The 27,488-nt window shown below is 47.5% G+C and overlaps 2 protein-coding genes across 2 annotated transcripts; one reads left to right on the top strand and one right to left on the bottom strand.

Moving 5' to 3' along the window:
• The first annotated feature begins 1,434 nt into the window (after window positions 1–1,434).
• ZNF648 (zinc finger protein 648) lies at window positions 1,435–13,136 on the top strand. The gene is made up of 3 exons (XM_048498052.1): window positions 1,435–1,816; window positions 3,278–3,414; window positions 11,344–13,136. Exon 3 carries the CDS (start codon window positions 11,396–11,398, stop codon window positions 12,572–12,574), a length of 1,179 nt encoding a protein of 392 aa, XP_048354009.1. The 5' UTR covers window positions 1,435–1,816; window positions 3,278–3,414; window positions 11,344–11,395; the 3' UTR covers window positions 12,575–13,136.
• Window positions 13,137–20,519: 7,383 nt separating this feature from the next.
• LOC125433565 (potassium voltage-gated channel subfamily V member 2-like) lies at window positions 20,520–25,280 on the bottom strand. Its single transcript, XM_048498183.1, has 2 exons — window positions 23,829–25,280; window positions 20,520–21,333 (listed from the first exon to the last, which is right to left on the bottom strand). Exons 1-2 carry the CDS (start codon window positions 25,077–25,079, stop codon window positions 20,785–20,787), a joined length of 1,800 nt encoding a protein of 599 aa, XP_048354140.1. The 5' UTR covers window positions 25,080–25,280; the 3' UTR covers window positions 20,520–20,784.
• Window positions 25,281–27,488: the final 2,208 nt, after the last annotated feature.

Genomic DNA, 27,488 nt, shown 5'->3' with positions numbered 1-27,488 from the left:
TGAAGTGGACATCTCTCGGTGGAAATGGGGAACCGGGCACACCTGGTTCTCCGTCCCCCCTTTTAGCCTCACAACAAACCTATGAGGCAGCTCAGCTGGAGACAAGCAGCAGAATAAAACAAACCTGTTAGAGACTAACCATCAGGAAGTTTCAGATCAGCAGAGGCACCAGAGGGGAAGTCCAGTAGATAGTGGAGAGGGTCTCACATCTGACCCAATCAGCTCTTGTTTTGGGCTGGCCCCAAAGAGTTAACCCCCTCCCCCTTTTTAAAAAATTCAGTGCATCTCAGGAAGCCAGCAGCGGCTGATGCTGGAATAAATGCAGTCAGCCTTTCGGGTGCCACTGGACTCCTGTTTTATTCTGTGGGGCTGGTTAGACGGAGAGAGGAGGCCTGACCCAGACTCACCCTTGCAAGCCCCACGTGGGGTGGGGCATCTGAACTCAGATCCTAGCTAGCCAGGCGCTCTAGTAGCCGCTGCACCAAGCCAGATGTCTGGCTGCCCCCTTGCACACAGTCGGCAGGGTTTCTCCTCCATCCCCTTGGCCCATCTTCCCCCCTCTCTGGGGCCAGTTCACCCCACGCCTCCTGCAAGCCGGGCGACCCCTCCCTCTTGCCCGGTGACCACCCGTCTGCCAACCTTGGCCCCCATTCACGAGCCCCCCGCTCCGCCCGCCTCCCTGGCGCTCTGCAAGGCTTCCTGGGGGCTCTCCCCCTGCCAGGCTGCAACGGCGCTAGGATCCCGCCAGCCCGAGCCCAGCGGCGGCGGCGATCTTGCCCTCCCTTCTGGCGGGGCCAGAGTTCAAGTTCAGCTCGGCCAGGACGCAGCGCCGCCACCTCCGCGGGCCTCCCTCCCTCCCTCCCGCTCTGCCCGGGAGCCCACCTCCCCCGCCGCCCGTGCGCGAACCCCTCTGCCCTCGGCCCCGCTGCAGGCGCGCCCGGCGCCCCGCTCCCCTCGCGCTCTTCTGAGCTCCAGCAGCCGGCCCCCCTGGCCCCGAGCAGGGCGCCGCGCGCCTCAGGCAACCACCGGGCGGCTTCCTGCGCCAATGCCCGCGCGTCGGCCAATCGGCGCCCAGCACCCAACCCACAGTGCTCGGGAGAGCCGACCCCTTTCCCAGCGCCCCTCCCCCGGACCACGGCCCCCTCAGCCTTCCGTGGTTAGCAGGGCCGTTGCGATCAGTATAACGATCGTTATATCGATCGCTATACCGATCGGTATAATGATCGCTATACCGATCGTTATATCGATCGTTATACTGATCAGTATATCGATCGTTATATCTATCGGTATAACGATCGATATACCGATCGGTATAGCGATCATTATACCGATCGGTATAGCGATCGATATACCGATCGCAACGGCCCTGCTAACCACAGCAGGCTCAGGGGGCCTTGGGGGGGGGGGGGTGGAACCGGGGAAGGGGCTGCTGCCAGTGTCAGCTGTCTGAGAACGTTATAACAATGGTTATCACGATGAGAATTATAACTATAGTTCTATAACTATAAAAGCGCAAAACTCAGCTTCCCCTCCCCCTCCATTTTTCGTAGATACGCCCCCGGTTGCAGACCAGGCCTCCCCAGAGCCGAATCTTCTCATTCCGCGGACCAGGGAGCGTGGCTTCAAGGGCAACCCGAACGGCTGATTGCCCATGGAGGGGTGGACACGCCCTTGGACGGAGATGGGACGGCCCACCTGCCCTTTCTGCCCAGAAGCACCTGGACGCGCCGGTGCGGGTGGGCACAAGGGCGGGTCGCGCGGGGCTTTGCGCTCGCCTGGGCACCTCTTGCACTCAAGACTCGCGTGCTGAAACCAGGTATGCGCAGGAGGCTGCGGGAGACAATGAGCCCCCGAGGGGAGGTTCAGCGGGCGAGCACCATTGATAGCTGGCAGCCCCCTTAGAACTGTGGGGAGCAGCACACAGGCGGTCGCCCAAGGGAGCCTGGTGGGGAGGTGGGGAAAGAGGTCGACTGCTTGACGCCCCGGAGCAAGGAGCGCGAGGAGGGGGTTGAGAAAACTGGCGCGCCCCCCCCCCACCAAAGAAAAAGGGCCGGGTCGGAGCCGGGGAATGGGGAGAAGCGGCAACTGTCGGGGTCGGCGGGTCTGCTGGGTTGGAGTTCGTCCTGAGGGCAGAAAGGGGCGGGCCATAAATGTTGGGTTGGTCTCCCGTAGTTCAGTCATTTTCCCCTCAGTGTCTTCTACTGCAGGACTGTTGTGAAGGTAAAACGGGGAAAGGAGAACAGGGTGCTTCTTGGAGGGAGGGAGGGAGGGAGGGCTGAATAAAAATGCATTCAACAGAAGAGGGGATGTAAGCGAGCGTGGTGAGTCGGACAGTGGGGGAGAAACGCTGCACTGGCAGACATTCTCCCCTGTGGAACAGTTTCCTTCTGCTGAGAAAGGGGACAGGATGGGCTACAGGTGGGGAGAGCTCTGGGTTGACTTTATTAAAATATATGCTACTTTTCTTCGTTGCTCAAGGCAGCTTGAAAAGGTCATGACTCGCAGGGATCTGCAACCTGCGGCTCTCCAGATGCTCATGGACTACAAATCCCGTCAGCCCCTGCCCGCATGGCCAATTGACCATGCGGGCAAGGGCTGATGGGAATTGTAGTCCATTAACATCTGGAGAGCCGCAGGTTGCAGACCCCTGCATGAGCAAGTAGGGCTACTCTACTGTCCTTGCTTCTGTGGTTTTGCCTTAAGTAGCCTGATGCCCAATTTTCCTTGGCGTGGCTCTGTTCCAACAGTCAACATTTTCTGGGCTGCTCTTCAAAGCCCTGGAGTAGGATCTGTTAGAAAAGGAGAGAGAAGTTGGCTGTTCCATCTGACTGTAGTATACAGTGAGGTTGTCTGTCATTAAATGTCGGAAAAGAAGTTCTATTGAAGGTGTAAGAACAGTATAATATCACCACGCCATCAAGTCCCAGACTCCTGACAAAAAATAATTAATTAAATTCATCCAGGAAAAAGTCCCATCAAGAATAGTATAAAGACCTCTACACAGGCAAGGGTGAGGAGGGGTAGAAGTCAGCATGTTGTGGAAGTAGTAATTACAAGTGCAAGTGTGTGGAGGCAGGTAGAGAAGAATAAGGAAGCCGACACAACAGATGGGATGACAGAAAACACTGGTAAATGTTGTCTGAATATGTGCGGAATGCACTGTTCATATAGTATTTTGATCTGTATTTACTTAGAATCGTTCCTTGCACCTGTGTCCCTGAAATCTCAGAGTCTGTGGAAAGAAATCTTGATCTGAGCTGTTGTTCCCATTGCACAGATTGTAAGAGCTGAGGTTCTGAGCTTTGCCTGGGACCACTCAAGGAGTCTGTAACTGAGTCCTCATCTGGGACCTACCCATTGTCTGGGATCTCTGCAGAGGAATGAAAACAAGAAAGTCACCAGACACTTAATAAAGTAGGTAGAAACATTTCACTGTGGTCGGGTTCATGCTATCACCTTTCCCAGGTTATGTTTTGTGCTCTCTGTAGTGTTGATTTGTGATTTATTTAGGCACTGGCAACAGCTGTATTTTTGCAGGGTTTATTCCCTTCAGTTACACCAAATATCTCAAGGCATTACAAAACAGGTTATGTGAGCAAGCTGGTTACTTCCAGCCTTTCAAATATGCACATTTTCAATTCAAGGTGAATGATTTGAAAGCGGTTTTGCAGAGGAAATGTGATATATATCCAAATGTAAAAGGAAATCGTTTAATCTTGGGAGCGATGGATGATACTTGAAGAAAGCAGTACCATTCTGAGCATACCCTATGATCCAGTTAAAGCCCATGATTAGCATACCTGAAAAGAATATTAAGCAAGTTCTCACAGTATGTAGAATAAATTAACTAATATTGTGCAAATACTATCTTATCGCAGTTGTAGTAGCTTGGAATTGGTATAGCTTCTTTTTGACATTCAGTGTGTTTTTTTATGCACTGTGTCAACAATTATTTGCTTCAATAAATTACTTTCCATTAATCAGACAATTAGATTTGCTATTAGTGGAAATCTGTTTTGTCTTGTGTAGCCCATGCAAATTATACTGCCCTGGGTTGTTTTTGTATTCATGTGCAAATGGGGATGCCGTGACTCAGTGCAACTTTTGCTGGGCTGCATGATCACAGATCAGAGTTGCTTAACTGTGGGTAGTGGAAAGAGTTATTGGCTTTGGGTGGCCTTGTAAGGTTTACACTGCAGAAGACCATCAGAGATTATAAGCCACTGTCTGTCTCTGCATAGTGACTCTATATTTCCCCAGGTGGTCTTTCATCCAAGTACTAATCAGAACCAACCATCGGGGTGCTGTGTCGTTTTCGGGCTGTATGGCCATGTCTAGCAACGTTCTCTCCTGACGTTTCGTCTGCATCTGTGGCTGGCATCTTCAGAGGATCTGATAGTAGGAAAGCAAGTGGAGAATGTGAGTAACAATGAAGATAGCATGTATACTCCACTTGCTTTCCTACTATCAGATCCTCTGAATACTCTCAACCACAAATGCAAGCCAAACGTCTTAAGAAATAATGCTGCTAAGAAACGGCTCATACCAACCCGGGGAAGCTACAACACACCAGTATTCAACCAGCCATGAAAGCCTTCAACAATACATAGAACCAACCATGTTTGGCTGTTGAGAGCTGATGAGATTCTGCTGACCTGGCCCAACCCCACCTGCCTTACTGTCTGGAGAAAGAATGTCCAGGGCCTTTGATATTTTAATTTTGTTTGTTTAAAATATTTGCATTTCATAGAGGCTTATTGGGAGTTATTTACCTCCATGCCTTGCAGGGCTTAAACTGCCCATTTCCACACATTCAGCCTCTTTTAAAGAGAGACAAAAGTTTTCTCCAGGGCAAAACCATTTCAGAATGTAGGTGGAAAGACATATGACCCATCTAAAGTGGGGCAGTCAAGCAGTAGTTATGTGAGGCTAGTGCTATTCACTTTGTGGATAGCCACATTCACATCAGCCAAAAGAGCCAGGTGACTCTTGCATGTACCTCCACATCACCTCACACAAAAATATACAATTAAAATATAACCCTTATAATTAGGAGAGTCCCTCTGAACATGTATTTTTCCCCATAGGGTTGCCTTTCCCCTCTACTGGGAGTTTTGTTGTAAGGACTAGCATTCAACAGTGGTACACCTCATTTTCACCATCCCATTCAATAACATATGCTGACACAGCCTCATATACAGAACTCTCTACACCTGCACAGCCTTGATTATTATAATCCTGAACAACCTGGTTTCCATTTAAAAATAAATTTTATCTTGAGGACCATAGAAGTAATGCATTTTTTTGTATTTCTGAATAAATAGCCCACTTTTGGAGAGCTTGGGGAAAGATCAGAAGGCTTTTAGGTGGCACATCAGAGCCACATATTGCTCCAGATCTGCTGGCTATTGTAGGATTTCCAGCCTCTATGGTCTGGTAGTTTTTGCTCCCAATGTTTCACTTGCATCTATGGGTGGCTGTGAAGTTGTCAGCTAGAAGTTTCACCTAGATCAGTGATGGCAAACCTTTTTGAGACCGAGTGCCCAAATTGCAACCCAAAACCCACTTATTTATTGCAAAGTGCCAACATGGCAACTTAACCTGAATACTGAGGTTTAAGTTTAGAAAAAGCAGTTGGCTCTGAGGCGTGCGTTACTCAGGAGTAAGCTTGGTGGTAGTCAGTGGCTTTGCTTTGAAGCAACCGTGCAACTCTTCCAACGGGTGAATCACAACCCGAGGAGGGTTTACTCAGAAGCAAGCCCCATTGCCAGCAACCAAGCTTACTTCCAGATAAAGGATTGCGCTTTAGTTCTTTGCATGAAAATCAGTGGGGTTTAACAGCGCTTATCAGGGTTACCTACACTGCTTCCCCAAAACTAGGTCTCAGGTTTAATGCTAATAATTGAGCCCAGCGGCCCAGGCCAGCATAGATGTGGGGCGGGCGGGGGGGGACTCTGTGCGTGCCCACAGAGAGGGCTCTGAGTGCCACCTCTGGCACCCGTGCCATAGGTTCGCCACCACTGACCTAGATGCAGGTGAAACGTTAGGAACAGAAACTACCAGACCACAGCCACACAGCCCAGAAACCTACAACAGCAAGTTGAAAATCTTTGACAATACATATCTCTGTATTAACCCTAGGACTGTGTTCATTTACAAGGAGGATACATACATAGCCCATTCAAATGATTGGATTAATTTCATCAGCAGAACAATGCTGATTTGTGTTGATGCTTCAGGAGGGATTACTCTATGGGCAGCTCTTCTCGCTGAAAAGAATGTAGAACTGTATACTAGACTATTGAAAGGGTGATTCTGCAAAAAAAAAAATGGTGTTCTGTGTGCCCAAGGAGACATACATGGAGTAGGGGACTGTGACTCAGTGATTAAAAAAATTTATTTTGTATGCACAAGTTCCCAGTTCAATCACTGGTGTGTCTAGCTTAAAGGATCAGGTAGTAAGTTATGCTGAAGACTGCTACTGGAGACTCTGGAAAATAGCTTCTAGTTGGACTGCACAATATCGATCTTCCTAGACTAAAGATATCATTTGGCATGAGCCAGCATCTAGTATTCATCTGGGTTTAACAGTGGATTTGTTTTATTTCAAGAATTATGGGCACCCAAAGTGGCTTACGGCAGCATTCCCCCATTCTCTAATGATATCTATCCTTGCAACAGCCTCCCTGTAAAACAGATTAGGCTAAGTGTGTGTGACTGGCCCGCACTCACCCAGTAAGCTTTCATAGCAGGGTGCAGGATTCATTTCTGGAGCTCCCAGATCCTCGACAAACACCATGATCATGCTGGTTGTAGAGCTCAGCTGTGAACTCCTTTATTTTTGTATCTTAACGTCACTTAACACACATGCAGATCTCTGGGAAGAACCTTTGGGTCATTCAGGGGTTGCTTTGGGCTGCACCCTTAGCCATTAGAGGACAAACCTACTGTGCTTGGAGTTCTTGTAGATACAAGTGTGAAATGGGCATTCAGAGGAAGATGGAAATTCAGGCTTGCTATACTGTGCCTTACTTGGGTAGGTTTCATATTAATCCAAATTGGCTGTTATTTCTGGCAATGCTTGGGAGAAATGCAAAGGAAGGAGTGGAGGGTAAATACTCAAATGGCCTTAACTAAGTGATTGAGCCCTCTTTTCCAAATTGCAATGCGTTTATAAAGAGGCTGCAAGTAATGTCATTATGTAAAGTAAGAATGAGCAAGGTGGACAATTATAGAGCTTTCCCCATAAGTGCTGTGACAAAGAAATGTAGCTGCTTCTATTTCCCTTAATTGTTAGGTTAATGGGAGATGCTTGAACAGTGAACAATAGATCCTTCTGTCTCCCAAAATTAGGCAGGAAAAAAAAAAAGAATTGCCAGAATCTATGACAGACTTTTAAAAATTGGGGGGGGGGGGGGTTAAGAATCTGACTAATAAAAGTCCATTCAGAAGAAGAAATAGGTCATTGAGTAGCTAGTCCAATAGGAAGCAAATCTTTTTCCTGGGATGCTGTAAGGCCGTGGTGGCGAACCTTTGGCACTCCAGATGTTATGGACTACAATTCCCATCAGCCCCTTCCAACATGGCCAATTGGCCATGCTGGAAGGGCTGATGGGAATTATAGTCCATAACATCTGGAGTGCCAAAGGTTCGCCACCGCAGCTGTAAGGTGTGTGATGGTTCAGTTGTCTTTTCTGTATCTCAAATTATCTCTTTCCTCTCTCTCTCCCTCCCTCTCTCCTTTCATATATGCCAGCCTTTCTCACTGGGGTTCAAGGTGAATTACATGGCACTGTAGTCAAGAACAGTGGAATCATACAGCAGCCCACTGGCTAAATCTCCACAGATATTAACCATAACAACCCTTTATAAAAATAACCTGTGGAGTGTTTCTGTTTTAGACATTCTGCAGAACATCTTTCACCTTCATGTGGTTTTCTCTTTTGGTCAGAGCTAAATGCAAAGCAGTTTGTTTCTTGTATTGTCGAAGACTTTCACAGCCGGAATCACCGGGGTGCTGTGTGGTTTCTGGGCTGTATGGCCGTGTTCTAGCAGCATTCTCTCCTGACGTTTCGCCTGCATCTGTGGCTGGCATCTTCAGAGGATATGAAGATCCTCTGAAGATGCCAGCCACAGATGCAGAGCAACTGTCGAGGCATCTTTCTTCATCCTTACTCCCCAGAAACCACACAGCACCCCAGTTTGTTTCTGCTGATTTCTGGACATGTTTCATCCAAAGCATGCAGTGAAGTTCCTGTGACTTTTAATGGATCAACCCCCAAGGAAATATACATAGTGTTGTAGCTTGCATCACAGAATTTCTGATTTAATAGTCATCTCCGATTGAGAATTTATTTTTAATTTATTTATAGCTGGTCTTTGTCACTGAGACTGTGAGTCGGGGTTTCGGTATCTTTAAGAGGAATTCTCAGAACTATGTCAAATAGCAAGTCCTAAGATTCTCTAAAAAGCCACAGCAGCTGATGTGATATAAAAAGCAGTATAGGTTTGTCATGTAGATATGCACAAGATTTAGATAAATTACAGTGCAGAATTATAGTAGATATCATGTAGATATGTACAAGATTTAGATAAATGGCAAGCAGAATTGTGTCTTTCTATCTCCGTTGAAGTTAACGGGCTTGGAATGGTTTAACTCTTGTTGGGTCACAACTTTGGAAGCAACTGTGTGCCCAAGTGCAAATTTCCACTGTGGATGAGTGCTGCTCTTTGTGGTTCCATCTCATGTTCGGGGAATTTTTTCCAGAGACTTTTTCTATGGAAGCTGAGAATGAAGAGGTAAACACTCTTCCTCCAGCTGTCCAGGCCCTGCAGGACCTTGGTGAATTCCGCAGGGCCTGTAAGACTGAGCTGTTCCGCCAGGCCTTTGGAGTGTCCAGTCGCTGAGGTGCGCCCCCCTCCTTTGCTTTGCTCCTTTGCTCCCTTATTTTTTACAATTCCATTCTTGTATATATATTTGTTTATCTTTTTAGGGAGGAGTCCAGCAGCTCCCTCCTTCTGGGGAAGGTTTTGGCCAATAGGTGGGTTACGGGGCCATCCGTTATTATTGTTTTGACCGCTGTTTTTAATGGTTTTTAATAGATTTTAGTAAATATGGTCACTATTGTAACCCTTGTTACACATTGTATACATACTGATATTGTTGTGCACTGCCCAGAGCCCCTCGGGGATGGGGCGGTCTATAAATTAAAATAATAAACAAACAAACAAACCCAACAGAACTGTATTCCAGCATCACGGGCCTTGTGAACAGAAAGATTCCATAAAGGGAATCCGTGCTTAGAGTGAAGCATAGCATGGTGATTAAATAAGTTGGACAAGAAGATAAGAATTTGGATTTATACCCCACCTTTCTCTCCTGTAAGGAGACTCAAGGTGGCTTACAAGCTCCTTTCCCTTCCTTTCCCCACAACAGACACCTTGTGAGGTAGGTGGGGCTGAGAGAGTTCCGAAGAACTGTGACTAGCCCAAGGTCACCCAGCAGAAATGTAGGAGTGTGGAAACATATCTGATTCACCAGATAAGCCTCTGCCACTCAGGTGGAGGAGTGGGGAATCAAGTCCGGTTCTCCAGATTAGAATCCACCTGCTCTTAACCACTACACCATGCTATCTCTCTAAGAACGTTGTGAGTAGTGGTCAAGAGGAGGGATACGGTAGCCCTCTTAGCTAGACCACAGCATTGAGCTGCATGCTCTGCTGATTTCTGAGACACTTTCAGAATATCAACACCTTGGGATTCAGTTTTGTTTTCTTTTTCATGCTTTTCACATGATATTTTTGATAGATTAGAGTAACTGCATAGGACCGCACTGTTAAATTTTGCTTAGGATGAATGTTGAGTAAATATTGCTGGGTTCAACTTCTTTGCCTGTAGTAGTGTTGCCCCTTTAATAGAAGCTTAGTGTGTAGAAATGTGCAGCTAAAGCAGTTCATGGGATGGAAATAAACCTGTATTTAATGCACAGGGTCAATTTTTCCTACAGGTGGTTGACAACTGTGCTGATAAGAAGAGCCCTGTTGGATCAGATCTGTAGCTTGTTTTGACCAGCTTCTTTTTTCTTCCTGAAGCCAATCAGTTGCCCTGGAGCAGGGGTAGGGAACCTGCGGCTCTCCAGATGTTCAGGAACTACAATTCCCATCAGCCCCTACCAGCATGGCCAATTGGCCATGCTGACAGAGGCTGATGGGAATTGTAGTTCCTGAACATCTGGAGAGCCGCAGGTTCCCTACCCCTGCCCTGGAGGAACAACAAACAGCACAATAGAGGTCATAACCTTCCCCTAACATCACTACTTAACATTGGCCTTCAGGGGAAAGATTGCCTTTAGCCACCATGGCTAGTGGCTATCACAAAATAAAAAGTAAAAAAAGAGTTTGGATTTATGCCCCACTTTTTCTCAAAACAGCTTACAAACTCCTTCCCTTCCTCTCCCCACAAAAGATACCTCGTGAGGTAGGTGAAGCTGAGAGAGTTCTGAAAGAACTGTGACTGGCCCGAGGTCACCCAGCAGGCTTCATCTGGAGGAGAGGGGAATCAAACCCAGTTCTCCAGGTTAGAGTTCACTGCTCTTCACCACCACACCATGTTGACTTTCTTAATGTGTAAAAAATTGTAAAATCTACTGCTAACAATAGTAGGGGACTTTAGTTAGATGTCTAATCAAAGCATAAATAACTGTTCAATCAAGCATAAATAACTATTTCATCAAAACATTGTTCAACTAAGTGGTCTCCCAGAAAATCAAATAGTTTCTCAGTGAATTTATTTCTGATTTATTTTTAATTTCCAAAGTTGCATTTTCTGTTTTTGCAATTCATGAAAGACCTGAAGGCTTTTTACAGCAGACTTTCTACTGAGAATTTCAGACAATTTTCATTTTCATCTTCTCATACCATCCTCTTTAATTAGCAATTGCCTTCCTTGAAGGATAACTCAGTTTAATCTGGTAGATTGCAAATTGCATTATTAGTTTTAAGAATCACTTGCCTTGCAGTCAGTGACAAAGGGAGGGGAAACTGTGCCCAGGACATGAACTGTCCGTGCACCCTCTCCTGCCCCCTCCCCCAACACACCCTACCCCACCCCACTCCAGACACGCCCCCGGCCCCCATTGCAGCTGTGCCTCTGCGTGCAGTCCTAAACAGAGTTTAAGTTCTTTGTAGTTGATGGATGTAGAAGGTTGTAACTTTGCTTAGGATTTTGCTGTTAAAATTGTCACTGCTTACTTACTTGTATTTTGCTCTGAACTCAGAACGGGGCCTTCATTTGATCTGATCTGAATTCTACAATGTTCACTAACCTTCTCCATTCTTTCCATAGGGAGAGCAGTGACCTGGTGTGGAAGATTACAGGAAAGGACTATTGAGGTTGCATGATGGAAATGTATGGGGTTCGTGTGGCTGAAAAGGATGCCTGCAGTACCACAATAACCAATTCAGCTGCTGATTGTATAAATGATAAGCCCATCCTACTGCTAGAGATAGAGGAAGTCAACCCGCCCCCTTCCAATCTCAGTGGCATCCTTCCTGCATCTTCAGATGAACCGGATCTTCCTCTAGTTCTGCCCTGTTCAGAAGATGAAAATTCTGTGAGCACATCTGCAAAAATGTCAACCTACTGCCGAAAATGGAGGTTGGCCAGAAATGGTGTCTATGTCCCAAGCACCACTTGTAATTACCTTTGTGAATGTAAGGATCTGGAACTCTGGTCATCTGGGCATTCCTCACATCTTCAGGGAGGTCTGAAGGAAGAGGAGGAGAACTTCATCATCCTTGTTGACTCTCTTGATGATGAGAATCTGCCGCCTCGGCTGAGCCAAGTTTTGCCTTACCACTGTGAGAGGTGTGGGAAATCATTCCAAGACCTCTGTCGGTTAGAGGAGCACAAAAAGAAATACGCCGCTGGATGTTCGTATTGGTGCCCAGTCTGTGGCAAAGAGTTTTTCCGCTCCGCTAACTTACGGATGCACCGACTGACCCATTCCACAGACAGACCACACAAGTGCCCAGAATGTGACAAGGGTTTCATCCGCACCGCTGATGTCTGGAGACATCTCCACAGCTTTCACAAGATCAGTCGCTCCGGTGTTGTTCTGGGAGATGCTAATGTCAAGAACCCTTGGTCTGTTCTGTATCAGAGCCAGGTTCAAAGCCGCAACCCTGGGCAGGTGGGCGGTGCCACCCGAAACCCCAGAGAAGGTAGTTCCAAGCACTACCAATGCCCAGTATGCTGCAAAGTTTTTAGTAAAGCCAGTTTGCTTTCCAGGCACAAGCTAAGCCACAAAAAGGAAAAGCCGAACCAGTGTCACCAATGCGGCATGACTTTTGTTCAACTGGCGAGGCTGAAAAAGCATCAGCAGACACACACTGGTGAGCGCCCTTTCCTCTGCAAAGAATGTGGCAGTGCCTTTGCGCGCCTTGCTTCACTGCGCCGCCATCAGCGTACCCATACAGGAGAAAAACCTTACTCTTGTGCCTACTGTGGCCAGTCTTTTGCTGAATCAGGCACCTTAAGGAGGCATGAAGGAATTCACAAAGTAGTTCAGCCATAGGACTTGATATGGAGATTGCTGGTCATAGGGTTTTGTGATAATGGTGTTTACCTGTCTTAAAATACTGAGAAACTGTGTTGGGAATTGCATCATTCTGCCAAATGCTGCAAAATGACAGGGTGGAATGTGCTATTTCCAATTTCATGAGAGCTACCTTCTTATGGAAGAAAAGTTGTAGCTGCTCTCCTTGTTTTCTTCTTTCTGTTTTTATGGTTGTTTTGCAACGGGTGGCATTGAAACTGTGATGGCCACGTGTAGTCTGAAATGACACAATCCCTTCAAAAGCCTTGGCATTCTTCCGCCCTGTTTTGTTGCATGTGTGATTACTTCTTCCTAAAGCTTTGCTCCTGTAAATGTGATGTTTTTGTAGGGTATTAGGACTTCTTACTTCCCCTAAATGATACTTGCTTTCTTTAGGTTGGTTATTTAGGTACTTGACAGTCACTGTAAAACCATTCCTTGTTTCTACTTTACCCCCTCCATTTTCTTATGTTAATTAAGTTCAAGCATGTGTAGTTCCTTCTGCTGAAGAGTCGTTTTAAGAATAAAAAGTTTGTAACCATCCAGTTGTGCTTTTATGGCCTTTTTTGCCCTTCACAAAATAAGAATTAGTGGTTGGCTGTTTGAGCGAGAGAAAGGCCATCTTTCTCTTTCATTCGGTTTCATTTTCCTCAGGCAAATGTTTGAAGGGTGCTTGGGTCTCATTTGTTTGGGCTTAGAATTGGGGAGGAATCAAGTGTCCCCCCTTTCAAGTGAAAATTATAATGGTTGAGTGATAATTATAATGGTTGAGGTAAGGCAGCATGCCCCCCTGCCTGTACCCCTGTGGGAAGGGAAGTCTTCCTCAATGGTAACTGCTGTAGCGGAAAGGAGACGGGGTTCAACTGCTCCCAGGGGGTGGGGGTGGAACGCAGCAACAACAGCAGCAAATCTTCAGTGTTTCTGATCTTGGTTTCATAATCTTTGAACCAATTCCCCTTATTCAAGAGTAGCCTTCTGCATTTATTTGAATGCAGGCCTACCTGGGATCCTGTGCCCCGGTCCATATAAGAGGGAACTCTTATATATAGATCAGGGGTAGGGAACCTGCGGCTCTCCAGATGTTCAGGAACTACAATTCCCATCAGCCCCTACCAGCATGGCCAATTGGCCATGCTGACAGAGGCTGATGGGAATTGTAGTTCCTGAACATCTGGAGAGCCGCAGGTTCCCTACCCCTGATATAGATGAACATCTTTCAGGAAGTGAGGGACCAAGGCTGGAGGGTAGACTGAGCTTGAGACTTCTTCCAATTATTATGGTTTAACCAGATATTTTATCCTCAAATCAGACCTAAGAATTACGACTTTGGTCATTTCCACACGGGCTATTCCCCTGGGTTCAGTGCTGTAGGGAAACATTCGCCCCCCCCCCCCCCTGCAAAGTTCATCCTCAGTATTTCACTGATTTCAGCAATGTGAATGGTCAAGTAAGCTTCTTCCTGAACATGTTCAAAAGGTGTTTTTTTCTTTAAAAATTCACATCACGATATACTTGTGAAGAAAGCATAATATTGCTGTGAAACAGGGAAATATTGTTCCTCTTCTTTGTCAATTCCTGAACAGCAGATGGCACTGTTGTAGCTCCAGTGAGGAGAAAATTAAAGTGGAAATTTCATGGCAATTTTAAAGTGTTTTTTCCGTTTTTGGCCTGCAGGGGGCACAGTTTTTAGACTAGCAACACCAAAATTTCAGGGATTTTTTCAGATGACCCTCCTGATGATACCACCCAGATTTGGTAAGGTTTGGTTCAGGGGGTCCAAAGTTATGGACTCCCAAAAGGGGTGCCCCATCCCCCATTGTTTCCAATGGGAGCTAATAGGAGATGGGGGCTACACCTTTGAGGGGCCATAACTTTGGACCCCCTGAACCAAACTTCACCAAACGTGGCTGGTATCACCAGGAGAGTCTCCTAAAGATCCCCTGAAAGTTTGGTGCTGCTAGCTTAACAATTGCACCCCTGACAGCAGGCACCCCCCAAATTTCCCCAGATTCTCCTTTTAAATCCACCCCCTTTGGCATGGACTTTAAGGGAGAATGTGAGGTCCTCAGTTTAAACATTGAAAGTGATGCTGTTGCACCCCAAAACAGCATCACTTTCAATGTTGTTTTAACTGGGGACCCCAGATCCTCCCTTTAAGGTGGATTTAAATAGGAATCGGTGCCTAGATAGGAATTACAATCCAGCCTCTATCAGCTTTCAACCAGCATGGCCAATTGGCCATGCTGATAGAGGCTGATGGGAATTGTAGTTCCTGAACATCTGGAAATCCGCAGGTTCCCTACCCCTGATTTAAAAGAAGAATTTTGGCTCCCTAGTTTAAACACCATTGAAAGTGATGCTGTTTGGGGGTAGATTCCACTGGAGGTGTTTTGTGAGAGATGATGCGGACATTTGTTTGGTAAATGTTTTGCAGGGGGTGATTTGTGAGAGATTTACATGCTTAATACACACTTGCACTGGCTGGAGCTGTTTCTCAGGCTATTAACCCTAATTGTACCCCACTGAGGTGCCTGTCCTCCCCAAACTCAATCCCCAAATCTCTAGGAGTTTTCCAACCCAGATCTGGAAATCCCCCCACCCACCCACCCACCCACTGCCAGTGGCGGAGGGAACCTGTCAATCCTAGGATAGATTAAGATTCCATTTGATCATCACGTACCCGAAGCAGAGAGCTACAGAAATAAATGGTGTTTGTCTTTAAGGTGGCACTGGACTTTGGGTGTCTTGGGCCTGAGAACCCCACCTGTTGGGACAGCCTGGCTATCCTGCCATTGGTCGTTCTGTGCCATTCATAAATCTTGACCTGTCCAAATATTTAATCCAGGATTAGCAGAGCAGCACAGCTTTTCCTGTTTTCCTTAAGAGGATGTCAGTTTAAAACCTCCTGTTGTCCTGAATCCAGTGCTCTGACTCCTGGGGTGGCACTTGGGATTAGAAAGGGAAGCAATCTGTCATTTTGCCTGGGAAACTCTCCCTCCCCAGGTACATAAGCCACTCTGTGGGGGTTGTCTGTGGGCTTTCTAACAGTGCTGTACTCAGGGGAGTTACAACCATCTTAGTCCGATGAAGTCGATGAGCTTAGAAGGCCAGAATTTTTCTTAGGACTGCAGTGTAAATCAGCTTCCTACATTCAGGCAAGATCTCAGAAACTGCAAAATGATGCAAAAATGCTGCAAAAATGGCTTGTCCCTGGCTTGTGTACAGTTCTGTTAGGAAAAATATTTCTTCACCTCTTCCTCGACCTGGTTTTAAACCCATTCTGTTATTTAAAAAAAAAAAAAACCACCACCACCAAATCAGCTTATGACTGTGATGGAGATAATTTGGCCAGCAATGCAACCCTGTAACCAAAGCAGGCTCCACTTAGGTCCGAACTAGACATGACATTTACCATCAATCTAGTGCTGGTCTTGGGGGCGGGGCGGGGGGAAGTCACCTGAACACACTTGTATCAACTGGTTCTGGTGGGTTTTCCGGGCTGCGTGGCCGTGGTCTGGTGGATCTTGTTCCTAACGTTTCGCCTGCATCTGTGGCTAGCATCTTCAGAGGTGTATCACAGAGAAAAGTCTGTTTCACATTGTGTCTAGACACTAGGCACAGTGTGAAACAGACTTTTCTCTGTGATACATCTCTGAAGATGCCAGCCACAGATGCAGGTGAAACGTTGGGAACAAGATCCATAGGTGTCAAACTCGTGACCCTCCAGATGCTGGCAGGGGATGATGGGAACTGTAGTTCATAACATCTGGAGGGTCACGAGTTTGACACTTGCACGTGATCAGACCATGGCCACACAGCCCAGAAAACCCACCAGAACCAGTTGAATCGGGCCGTGAAAGCCTTCGACAATACACTTGTATCAGTTTACAGCCAAGCTTTACCATATTGAAAACAAGACAACATGTGTGCCGTGGTCTGATTCAAATTGGGACCATGGCAGTTGGGCAGAGAGGTGCCAAAATTGTCAGGGAGGACACTATTTCAAATGATGCCATGCTCAGATTTCCACATCACAATTTTCCCTGATGTGGTTTTGATATATCGTGGGTCAGAAAAAAAATTAAATGAGAATCTGGGGGGAGTTCTGCAGAAGCTGCAGACGACACACAAAGACCAGCAGACAACACATAAAAAGTTTAGAAACCCTGAATTGCATAAAATATATGTCAAGTATTATAGAATACCAACATATATTTTAATACCACAAATATACATAAGTTCCTTTTTAAAGTTAAAAGAAAAAAATCAGACTTTATTCTCTGGCATGAAGGGATGCCAAAAATGTTATGCAGATTTTCAGATGATGGGAGCACGGCACCCCTAACCCCAGGGATGTGGGAGGTAGAACTGCATTAGCATCAGTTGCTTTATTTTCAGTTCCTTTCATGACGGGCCCATGCACCAAGTCAGTGTTTTCACAGCATTGTCCATCACAAGGCCAAGAGTCCTCACCTGTCAAGTTCACGTGGAGTTCGTAGGATTGCTGATCCTTTGCTGTCAACAGGTGGGAGGTTTTAGGGACAGAAACAGAAGAAAACAGTGTTGCTCAGTGTCGACCTCACTTCCAGGTGGAGACTGAGAAGTGATGTCACTGTGTCATACAGCTCTCTGGGAATTCCCCCAATCTCTCTGGATTTGGTGGATTTCTAAAGCCTCGTCCAATGTGCCAATAGGGTAGAGACCCAGAAGTGATGTTGATACATCAAGTGATGCCAATCACCCCCTTTTCCTCTGCCGTTTCGATTGGCACCTGTAGGCCCAGCATTCCTAGAAGGATTTGTCTGTTTACTTTGTACCTGACTTATGAAATGATGGATGTAAATGTTTAATTTTTAATGAAATAGATTATATTATATTGAAACTGTCTGAGTTTTATCTTGTGAGATAAAGGGGGAAATGAATGGATAATTATATTAAGATGGTCATAATTTGATGATACTTGCTTTATCTATACAATAGGAATTAAGCATCAGTGATTAACATTTCTTGGGCTATCAGAATCTAACTTAAAAACCGTATCAGTAAGTTATGGTTCTATACACAGAACATTGGTGTTTCTCAGTATTTGGAATTGTAACAAAAATAGGATTTTTTCTTAGCCTTTTCTGTTATAATAATTGTTATTAATGAAAAATAAACTACTTTATACTTGACCTATCCTGAACCTCATCTCGTTCACCTGATCATCCAATTTGGACAGAACCTTTTGGAACACCAGGGAAATGATTACTCCTACTGAGGATGCCAAGATCACAAGGTCTGCATTGGTGGCCAGAAAACCATTGACAGGAACAGCTCCCCAGGAGAAAATGGCCTTTTTGGAAGATGAACTGTGTACAGTCAAAGATCCTGTGTGGTGTAGTGATTAAAAGAAGATGGACTCTAATCTGGGGAACTGGGTTTGATTCCTTCACTTCAGCGGTAGACTCTCATCTGGTGAACTGGATTTGTTTTTCCACTTCTATACATAGAGACTGCTGGGTGACCTTGGGTCTCTCAGAACTGTGGCAGCCCCGCCTACCTCACCAGGTGTCTGTTGAGGGAAAGGGAAGGAGTTTGTAAGCTGCTTTGAGTCTCCTTATGGGACAGAAAGGCAAATCCAAACTCTTCAGTATACCCTTCTGAGCAGAGGTGGGATCCAGCAGGTTCTCACAGGTTCCCGAGTATTTGTGTGTGCCGACAGGGGGTTACTAGTTGGTGATTTTGCCACGTGATTTTTGCCTTCGTTACGCCCCTCCTCTCAGCAGTAGCGCGCAGAACTTGAAGCAGTCTAGCAGGAGGTGCACCGGCGTGCGTGGCAGCCTGCGCCTGCGTGCATTCGTTTCCCGCCCAAGGACCGGTGCAGCGGCTGCGTCCTTGCCACAGCCCCGCCCCCATAATGCCTGGCCACGCCCCCGTCGTGCCCTGCCCAGCTCCACTGGCGCTACGCCACAGTTTGAATCCCACCACCATGGGAACCTGTTACTAAAATTTTTGGATCCCACCACTGCTTCTGAGGTGTCCAAACCCCACCTTTCCCTGATTCTAACTCCCCACCCCCCACTTCCAGGAATTTCCTAACACTGGTAACCTTACTAGTGTGCTTCCAAGCATTCTCCACTATCCTTGACACTGCCAAGAACATTCATTATGACTGCAATCTTCTTCCCAAGCTCATGTCAAGGAGCTATCAATCAACGTCCAGCTGAGCTCTCAAGGACCTTGGCTCCCGCTGGTTTCCTACAACGCAGCTGCCTGGTTGATTTAAACTCTTGTTTCGGAGAAAGAGAGGTTGCTCTTTTTGCCCCTATGATGAACTTGAGCACTGTCCTCTGATTACACTGTGCTTAACTGATCACTTTAAGTTAAAAAAAAAATACTGCTACTGATGTGGAAACTTGTAAAATGCCCAAAAGGCAATTGCCCTCTGAGAAGAGCCATCATGGCACTCGCACAGAGGGGATTTTCAGCCCAAAGAGAATGTTTGCTGCTCCAGAACTATTACAAACAGTTTTAAGTTGGGAGTGTTGTGGGGTTTCCGGGTTGTATGGCTGTGTTCGAATTTTCTCTTGACATTTCGCCAACATCTGTGGCTGGCATCTTCAGAGGATCTGATGGTACCCACAACACTCCAGTGATTCCAGCCGTGAAAGCCTTCGACGACAGTTTTAAGTTGAATTAATTAAAAGGTATTCTGCTAGCATTGAACAACTCAGCTGCATTGACCTACAGGCCACAATTAAGAATTCATATAATACATTGCCCCTAATTGCCCAGAGTTACAGGGAAGGCTCGGGTTCAGTTGAAGATCAGGAGCATATACTTTGCAGGCGGACTAGTTACCTGGTGACTCGGATTTAAGTCAAGGGGGACAGGAAGCGTAACAGCTTATGATACCCTAATCAAATAATTAGGGGGGAAGTGAGGGAGGGGAGGGAGTGAGGGGTGGCATGCAAGGGAGGGGGAGGGGCCCCGGCATCTGGACATGGCCCACCCACCCTAGTGGAGGGGAGGGAGGGGGAGGGGTGGCATGCAAGGGAAAGGGAATAAGGGAGGGGAGTGAGTGAGGGGTAGCATGCAAGGGAGGGAGGGGTGGCATGCAAGGGAGGGGAGGGGGATGACATCTGGACCTGGCCCACCCACCCTAGTGGTGGGAGGGGGAGGGGTGGCATGCAAGGGAGGGAGTGAGGAGTGGCATGCAGGGGAGGGGAGAGGGTTTGGCATCTAGACCTGGCCCACCCACCCTGGTGGAGGGAGGAAAGGGAGAGGGGTGGCATGCAAGGGAGGGGAGTGAGTGAGGGGTGGCATGCAAGAGGAGGGGCTTCTACTTATGCTGAGCTTCTACTGAAGAGGACTGCTTTTTGGAAAACGTGGTATACACACCGCGGAGGCGACCCTAAGACTGCCCAGGATGTGATCCCGTCTGCTTAAAAGAGTCTTGGGCTCTCAGGAGAGGGGAAAGACATTCCTCTACCTAAAAGCCTGGGGAATTTCTACCAGTCACGCACCTGAGCTATATGGACCAGCAGCCTGATGCAGCAGAAAGAAGATTCACATCTTGATACTAACAAGCTGGAACGTGTCCAGAGGAGGGCAAACAAAATGGTAAAAGGTCTCGAGTCCATGCCCTACGAAGAGAGGCTTAGGGAGCTGGGGTTGTTTAGTCGGGAGAAGCGAAGGTTAAGGGGGGACATGATAGCTATGTTTAAATATTTGAAGGGATGCCATGTCGAAGAGGGAGCAAGCTTGTTTTCTGGCGCCTCAGAGACCAGGACAAGGAGTAATGGATTCAAGGTGCAGGAAAAGAGATTCCACCTAAACATTAAGAAGAACTTTATGACTGTCAGGGCTGTTCGACAGTAGAATTCACTGCCTCGGAGAGTGGTGGAGTCTCCCCCTTTGGAGGTTTTTAAACAGAGGCTGGATGATCATATGTCAGGAGTGCTTTGATTGTGTGTTCCTGCATGGCAGGAGGTTGGACTTGATGGCCCTTCTGGTCTCTTCCAACTCTATGATTTTATCTTCCTGGCAAAAATCTACATTTCTTCTCTCCTCTTTGGAGTCTGCAGCTTTGCAGGCAGAAAGCCCCCAGATTCAATCTCCAGCTGAAAAATCTCAGTCAGCAGAAATGGAAAACGCCCCTCTCTGCCCGAGACCCCGTAGAACTGTCGCCGTTTGGAAGCTTCCAGTTACAAGACAGAGTGTCTTGCTTGTGACGATGGGCGGGGTGACGGCTGAGGGGTAGGAGAGCCAGATCGTGATAGGAGCAGGGGGGGAATTGCCAGGTGGGCATGCTGACCCCTGTAGGGGGAAGAAGAGTGGTGACAGCGGTAGCTATGAGAACAGGGGGAATGAGGAGCAGAACGCAGTGGCTGGTGACCGTGCTGTGGCTGGTGGATAACCGGGTATTCCAGGTGGCCAGACTGAGGCACAAAATGTTGGCCGCTGGGGTGACCTGCTGCCGGCGGGCAGGAGAGGTAGTCCTCTGGGCAGCAACTCACCAGGAACTTCTGCCAAGCTCTTTCCTTCAGGCGGAGCTTCCGAGTCAGCTTGAGCGACTTGGTGGCCTCAGACTCGTGGGACTTGAGCTTGGCGTAATAGTCAGAGAACTTGTTGTAGAGGATGGAGATGGGCATCCCATTGAGGATGATGCCAAAAGAGATGCACGCAAAGGCCACCATCCTGCCCAGCACAGTGTCCGGCACAGTGTCCCCGTAGCCCACGGTGGAGAGGCTGACCTGAGAGAGGACAAGGAGAAGGGAAGAATGAGAGATCCACTTGCTTTATTGTTTGTACCAAGAGAATAAACTCTTCTGAGTGAGCACTGAGAAGAGGCATGCTGGATCAGGCCAAAGTGTGCCCATCTCACCCAGCATTCTCTTTCCAGTGGGTCCCAACGAGATGTTGTCGGGAAAACAGGGTATGGAGGAAACAGCCATTTTCTGTCATTTGTCCCTTAGCAACTGGCAAAAAAGGGAGCTTGATTCCTGAAAATGCAGATTCCATTGAACCACCATGACAAGGAACCCTGGATAGATTTTTCTACCCTCTTCCATGAACATTGCTGGCCTTCTTTTAATAAGAACCTTAGCAAAACCCTGTTAGATCAGGTCTATCTAGGACGGTGAAGAATACTGCTAGGACAGTGGTGGGGAACCTTTGGCACTCCAGATGCCAATTGGCCATGCTGGCAGGGGCTGATGGGAATTGTAGTCCACAACATCTGGAGTGCCAAAGGTTCGCAACCACGGTGCTAGGATAATGATCAGAAGAATACTGCTAGATCAGAAGAATACTGCTAGGATAATGATCAGAAACCTCCGTAAATTCCACTATATTCTGTCTCAGATAAACATGTTAGTATGGTCAGTTGAGGTGCAGCGGTCAAGAAAATTGTATGCTTCTGCATTAGAATATAGTCCCGAGCAAATATGAGAATTCTCATTCATTTTTGAATGGTGCCTTTGTCAAAACCATTATTTCGTGCAAGGTGTGAATAAGGTTGGGTGGATGTTGTATAATTAAACTGAACGCCAAGATGTGGTGGAGTCTCCTTCTTTGGAGGTTTTTAAACAAAGGCTGAATCTGTCAGGGATGCTTTGATTGTGTGTTCCTGCATTGCAGGGGGGTTGGACTTGATGGTCCTTGCGGTCTCTTCCAACTCTATGATTCTATGTATTTTTACTTTCAAACGGATGGTGGGAGCAGGACTAGGTAGGCACCACGACTTACATTCTATAACAAAGGAAGTCCAGCATGTTGAGTTCTGTGGCGGAGGAATATACAATTACTAACATCTTTTTCTGAGACATAGAATGCCATCCTCCCCCTCCCATCTGCAGTTCCTCCTAGCCAGGTCTCAATCTACCCCCCCCCCCTTACATGCAAGGCATCACATATGGTCTAAAAGTGTTCACTCTTCCTTCAAAGTCCATACCCAGACAGAGGATTCCCTCCCAATCTCTTCCCCCTCTCAAACCACATAGCATACATGGAGCCAACAGCAGGAAAGGCCTGAACTAGTTGATTTATTGAGTCCAACTTTTGTTGCTGAGGAATCTGAAGTGGGGAAAACCTCACTGCCTTTTCCCCGGACGTGCATCTCCCCATAAATGACAATGGCATTACAAGCACAACCATGAAGATATCTCTCACGGAGCAGGTCAATAGCAAATAGCCGGCACACAGAATGCCCCAGGCTCAATGCACAGCAACTTCTAGACAAAAAAGTGTGCTGGCTGCAGATATGGGGAAGGACTTTCCTATGACTTTGGAAAGGATGATGCCAATTTGGGCTAGATAGACCAATGGTCTAACTTGGTATATGGGACCTTCATGTATGATCCACTCGGAGGAAAGCGGCTCTGTGCAGCAGTAGCCATTGAACACAGATGGCCCCAGGTTGATTTCCTGGCAACACCCCCAGTGAAAGGATCTCATAAGAACATAAGAACTAGCCTGCTGGATCAGACCAGAGTCCATCTAGTCCAGCACTCTGCTACTCGCAGTGGCCCACCAGGTGCCTTTGGGAGCTCACGTGCAGGATGTGAAAGCAATGGCTGCCTGCTGCTGCTGCTCCTGAGCACCTGGTCTGCTAAGGCATTTGCAATCTGAGATCAAGGAGGATCAAGGTTGGTAGCCATAGATCGACTTCTCCTCCATAAATCTGTCCAAGCCCCTTTTAAAGCTATCCAGGTTAGTGGCCATCACCACCTTCTGTGGCAGCATATTCCAAACACCAATCACACGTTGTGTGAAGAAGTGTTTCCTTTTATTAGTCCTTATTCTTCCCCGCAGCATTTTCAATGTATGTCCCCTGGTTCTAGTATTGTGAGAAAGAGAGAAATGTCAACATTTTCTACCCCATGCATAATTTTATAGACTTCAATCATATCCCCCCTCAGCCATCTCCTCTCCAAACTAAAGAGTCCCAAATGCTGCAGCCTCTCCTCATAAGGAAGGTGCTCCAGTCCCTCAATCATCCTCGTTGCCCTTCTCTGCACTTTTTCTATCTCTTCAATATCCTTTTTGAGATGTGGCGACCAGAACTGAACACAGTACTCCAAGTGCAGTTGCACCACGGCTTTATATAAGGGCATGGCAATCCTTGCAGTTTTATTATCTCAGAGAGGAAGTGAAGGGAAATGCCCTTCTCTGACCAAGCCCTGGGGAGCTGCTGTCTATCACAAATAGATTAGATGTACGTAGATAAAAAGAGGGGACAATGACTTACCGCAGCCCACCACCAGGTCACAGGGATGCTGGTGAAGTCCGTGCCTGGGACATCGTGTTCCACCGAATGCATCAGGGCAGAGAAGGTGAAGACGCCCATGGCAATGAAGAGGAAGAGGCAGCAGACCTGCTGGTAGCACTGCCGGATGGTGAAGCCGAAGGCCCTCAGGCCCGTGGAGTGGCGGGCCAGCTTGAGGATGCGAAAGATGCGCATCAGCTTGATCAGCTTGAGCACCTTCCCCAGCTTGCCCACGCTGCGCATCTTGTGCAGCTCCTCGTGGTACTCCGTGTCCCCCTCGCCCAGGTTCTCAAAGAGTATCTGGATATAGAAGGGCATGATGGCCACCAGGTCAATGGCGCTGAACGCCGCCCGCAGGAATTGCTGGAAGCTGGAGGTGGAAATGAGGCGCATGAGGTACTCCAGGGTGAAGAAGATGGCACAGATGGTCTCCGTTTGCTCCAAGTAATTCTTGCTGCTCTTGTGCTGCATCTCCTCGACAGTGCTCAGTGTCATCCCGACGATGGAGATGAGGACAAATACGCTGGACATGACGGCAATGATCTTGGCAGGGATGGAGGAGTACGGGTTCTCGATCAGGTTCCAGACTGCCTTGCGGAACTTGCCCATGCATTTCCCATCAAAGTGCTCCCCCTTTCTCAGCGGCTCCAGCTCCGCTTCCAACTCCCGTTGGATTTTGAGGTAGTCGGCCAGCTCGTCCTGTTTCTCCTCGAAGAGGATGCGGCAGCACCTCTGGGTGTATTTGATGTGGATGCCCCAGTACTCGATCTCGTCGACGAAGTTGGATGGGCAGAACTCTTCCAGGACCCACATAACCCCACTACGGTAGAAGTGGAAGACGTAGTGGAACATGAGCGGGTCACGGTCAAAGAAGTATTCATTCTTCAGCACCGAGTAGTCGTCGCAAAGTTCCATTTTCTTCGTATGGTCCTTGGACAGGGCCAGCTGGCCAATCCTTGTCTTTGGGTACTTAGCAGCCATCTTACAGGCGACCTGGAAACATTTCCCCCCAACGTTGAGGTTGAGGACAAATCGGTTCCGCCGGGGTGGGATGTTGATTCCCTCCTGCTTCTGATCGGCTAAGTTGGTTAGCGAACCCCATCGCTTCACCAGATGTTCCTGGGCAAAGGGGATGTACACTTCCTCCTTGTCGGGGTCCTGGCAACCTTTGCAAATGTCCCCGATTTTCATGTTGGCCGAGAGGCTCAAGCGCCTCTTCGTGGCTTGCCTCATGGTACCTAGTGCTGCCTCACCCAATAGTCCTTCTGCTGCTGCCACCAGTTGGGGTGGGGGTCAGTTCAGGAGAATCACTATTCTGTTCCCGTGAGATGTATGTTCGTGGAGAAGAATCCCAGAAGTTCTCTAAGGGCTGGCAAGGGCATGCCCAGCCAGCTGGCAAATGCCCGAGCCGGCTGCTTCTCAAACCAAGCCATGGAACTTGTGATGGAGAGACTGGACGGCAGCTTCTTAAAACGTTAATAAGATTATGGAGTTAACCTTTTGTCGAGGAGCTATTTCAGAAAGGAGAGCCTTCCTTGCATTTCTGACCTGCCCATCTTTAGCCGCCGGCACACAAGCCCATAAACTGGGGCAGGATGGGGGAGAGAAAGAAGCACTTTTGTACAGCAAGAGAATCCCAGGGGGTTGAAAAAGCTGAGCTAGCAGCACAGATCTCACAGTGTTTCACTGGAGGACAGCATCTCTGGGATCCCTGCATATTTTCTCACCAATTGGATTCAAACTAGGAAATTAATGCATCACTTGTAACCTACTTTGTTCCGTCCTACACACTTTGTATAAAAAAACCTGTAAGCGTTTTAATGGGGAGTCACTGCAAGTATCAATGACTGTTACACCAAGAGGGAGGGAAGGCTGCGCAGGATAGCCCAGGAGTCCCCAGCCGTTCTGAACCTATGGGCCCATTTGGAAATTCTGACACCATGTAGTAAACACAAGCATCAACACTGCTGCCAGAAAATGGATGCCACAGGAGGCGGAGCCAGCCACAACATGATTGCCTCAACTTAACTTCAGTGGCACAATGCAGATCTTTGCACTTGGGCGGCAGCTGCTGCCAAAACAACGTTTAAAAACATCTACACAGCCTTGCTGCTCAAAAGCCCCACCTGGTCCCACCAACTTTCTAAAAATGACTGGCAGGCAGGCACCAGAAAATGTGCCAGTGGATGCCCCTATGCTCATGGTCACTTTGTTGGGGACCCCAGTATAGCCTGATCTTGTCACATCATGGAAGCTAAGCAGGATCGGTTCTTGGAAGGGAAACTTCCAAGGAATGGCTGAGATATAATCAGCTTAAAGCCCAGTTGTGGGGACTCCCAGTTCCAATTATAAGTGTATTTGGGGAGAAGAGATGAGAAGGTCTTCAATGAGTGAAACAAGTCCCATACTCTGAGCACCACCAATTCCACTCTCTGTGCATGTATATAAAGTGCTGTCAAGTCACACCTATGGTAACCACTTTCCAGGAAAGTGGAAGGCAGAGGTGGTTTGCCATTGCCTTCCCCTGCACAGCCTTCCTTGGTGGCCTCCCATCAAAGTACTGATCCTGCTTAGCTTTCAAGCTCTGGTGAAACCAGGCTGTACACCACTCCACATTTCCTGCTGCTAGCACATTCTGAAAACAATAGCTGGTGGTGGGAAGAGGTCACAAAAGGCACCCCTTTCTGTAACTGGAACCCTGTTTATAACCACAGCAATTTAGACCTGCTAACCAACTTTTGGTGCCACCACAGACATGAGGGAGTGGATACGTTTTCCACGGCAGGAAGAAAAACGCTGCTCTCCAAGAGACGTTACTCCTTCACCCAGTGCCAACCCCAATCAACACGAAGGACATGTTGGGATTGACTTCAGGAGGGTCTGCAGCTCAGCGGAAAAGCCTCTGCTTTGCATATGGAGGGTCTCAGGTCCATTCCCCAGCACCTCCAGTTAAAGGAACCAGGAGACAGGTGACCAGGAAGACCTCTATCTACCTGACTCCATGGAGAGCCGCTGCCTGAGTAGACAATACTGACCTTGAAGGACCGATGGACTGATTCAATACAAAGCAGCTTTATGCGTGACTTCCAATGGGACCCCAAGACAAGCTGGAATGAACAGACAGGAGTCAAAACACTGGTCCCATCTGCCTACAAGACTATATCCAAGGACTCGGATTCTTCCAAACACCTGAAATAATTTAACGACATTCCAGGGCACAGAAAGTAGGTGCTCTGCTAGTGAGCTGGGGACCCCATAGGTTGCTAGGAGCATCTATTGAGTAAGACTGCTGACCCTTCTAAACAATGGCTACTCTCACTAATGTTATTTATCCCAGGTTCAGTACATATTGGGAAGCGGTCTTCCCTTCCAGCTCCCCCAAAGAATTGTAGTGCATTTGTGTACCTCTCCAATTATCCCCCAACCCCACTATGCTACACAATTCTGGAAAAGATCACAGCAAAGCCTGAACGGCTGCTGCACAGATGGAAAAGTTCAAAATGCCCTTGTCCCTTACCATTACCTCTCCATAGAGGCCATAGAATGCGTGTCTGTGTTCCCATCATTCATGTTTAAAAGCCTCAAGCCCTTTTCGTTGTGGAGATAAAAGACCAAAGGCATATCTCTGACAGGAGTGACTAA

This window comes from Sphaerodactylus townsendi, linkage group LG05, assembly GCF_021028975.2.
Source record: "Sphaerodactylus townsendi isolate TG3544 linkage group LG05, MPM_Stown_v2.3, whole genome shotgun sequence".
Classification (NCBI taxonomy): domain Eukaryota; kingdom Metazoa; phylum Chordata; class Lepidosauria; order Squamata; family Sphaerodactylidae; genus Sphaerodactylus; species Sphaerodactylus townsendi.
This window is presented reverse-complemented; position numbering and strand designations above follow the sequence as displayed.

Bases quoted from the DNA above. Each gene is read 5' to 3' on its own strand.
- LOC125433565 (XM_048498183.1), bottom strand. From the start codon at position 25,079: ATGAGGCAAGCCACGAAGAGGCGCTTGAGCCTCTCGGCCAACATGAAA. The intron at 21,334-23,828 runs GTAAGTCATTGT...GTCCTCTCTCAG, and splicing joins TGACCTGGTGGTGGGCTGCG to GTCAGCCTCTCCACCGTGGG.
- ZNF648 (XM_048498052.1), top strand. From the start codon at position 11,396: ATGATGGAAATGTATGGGGTTCGTGTGGCTGAAAAGGATGCCTGCAGT.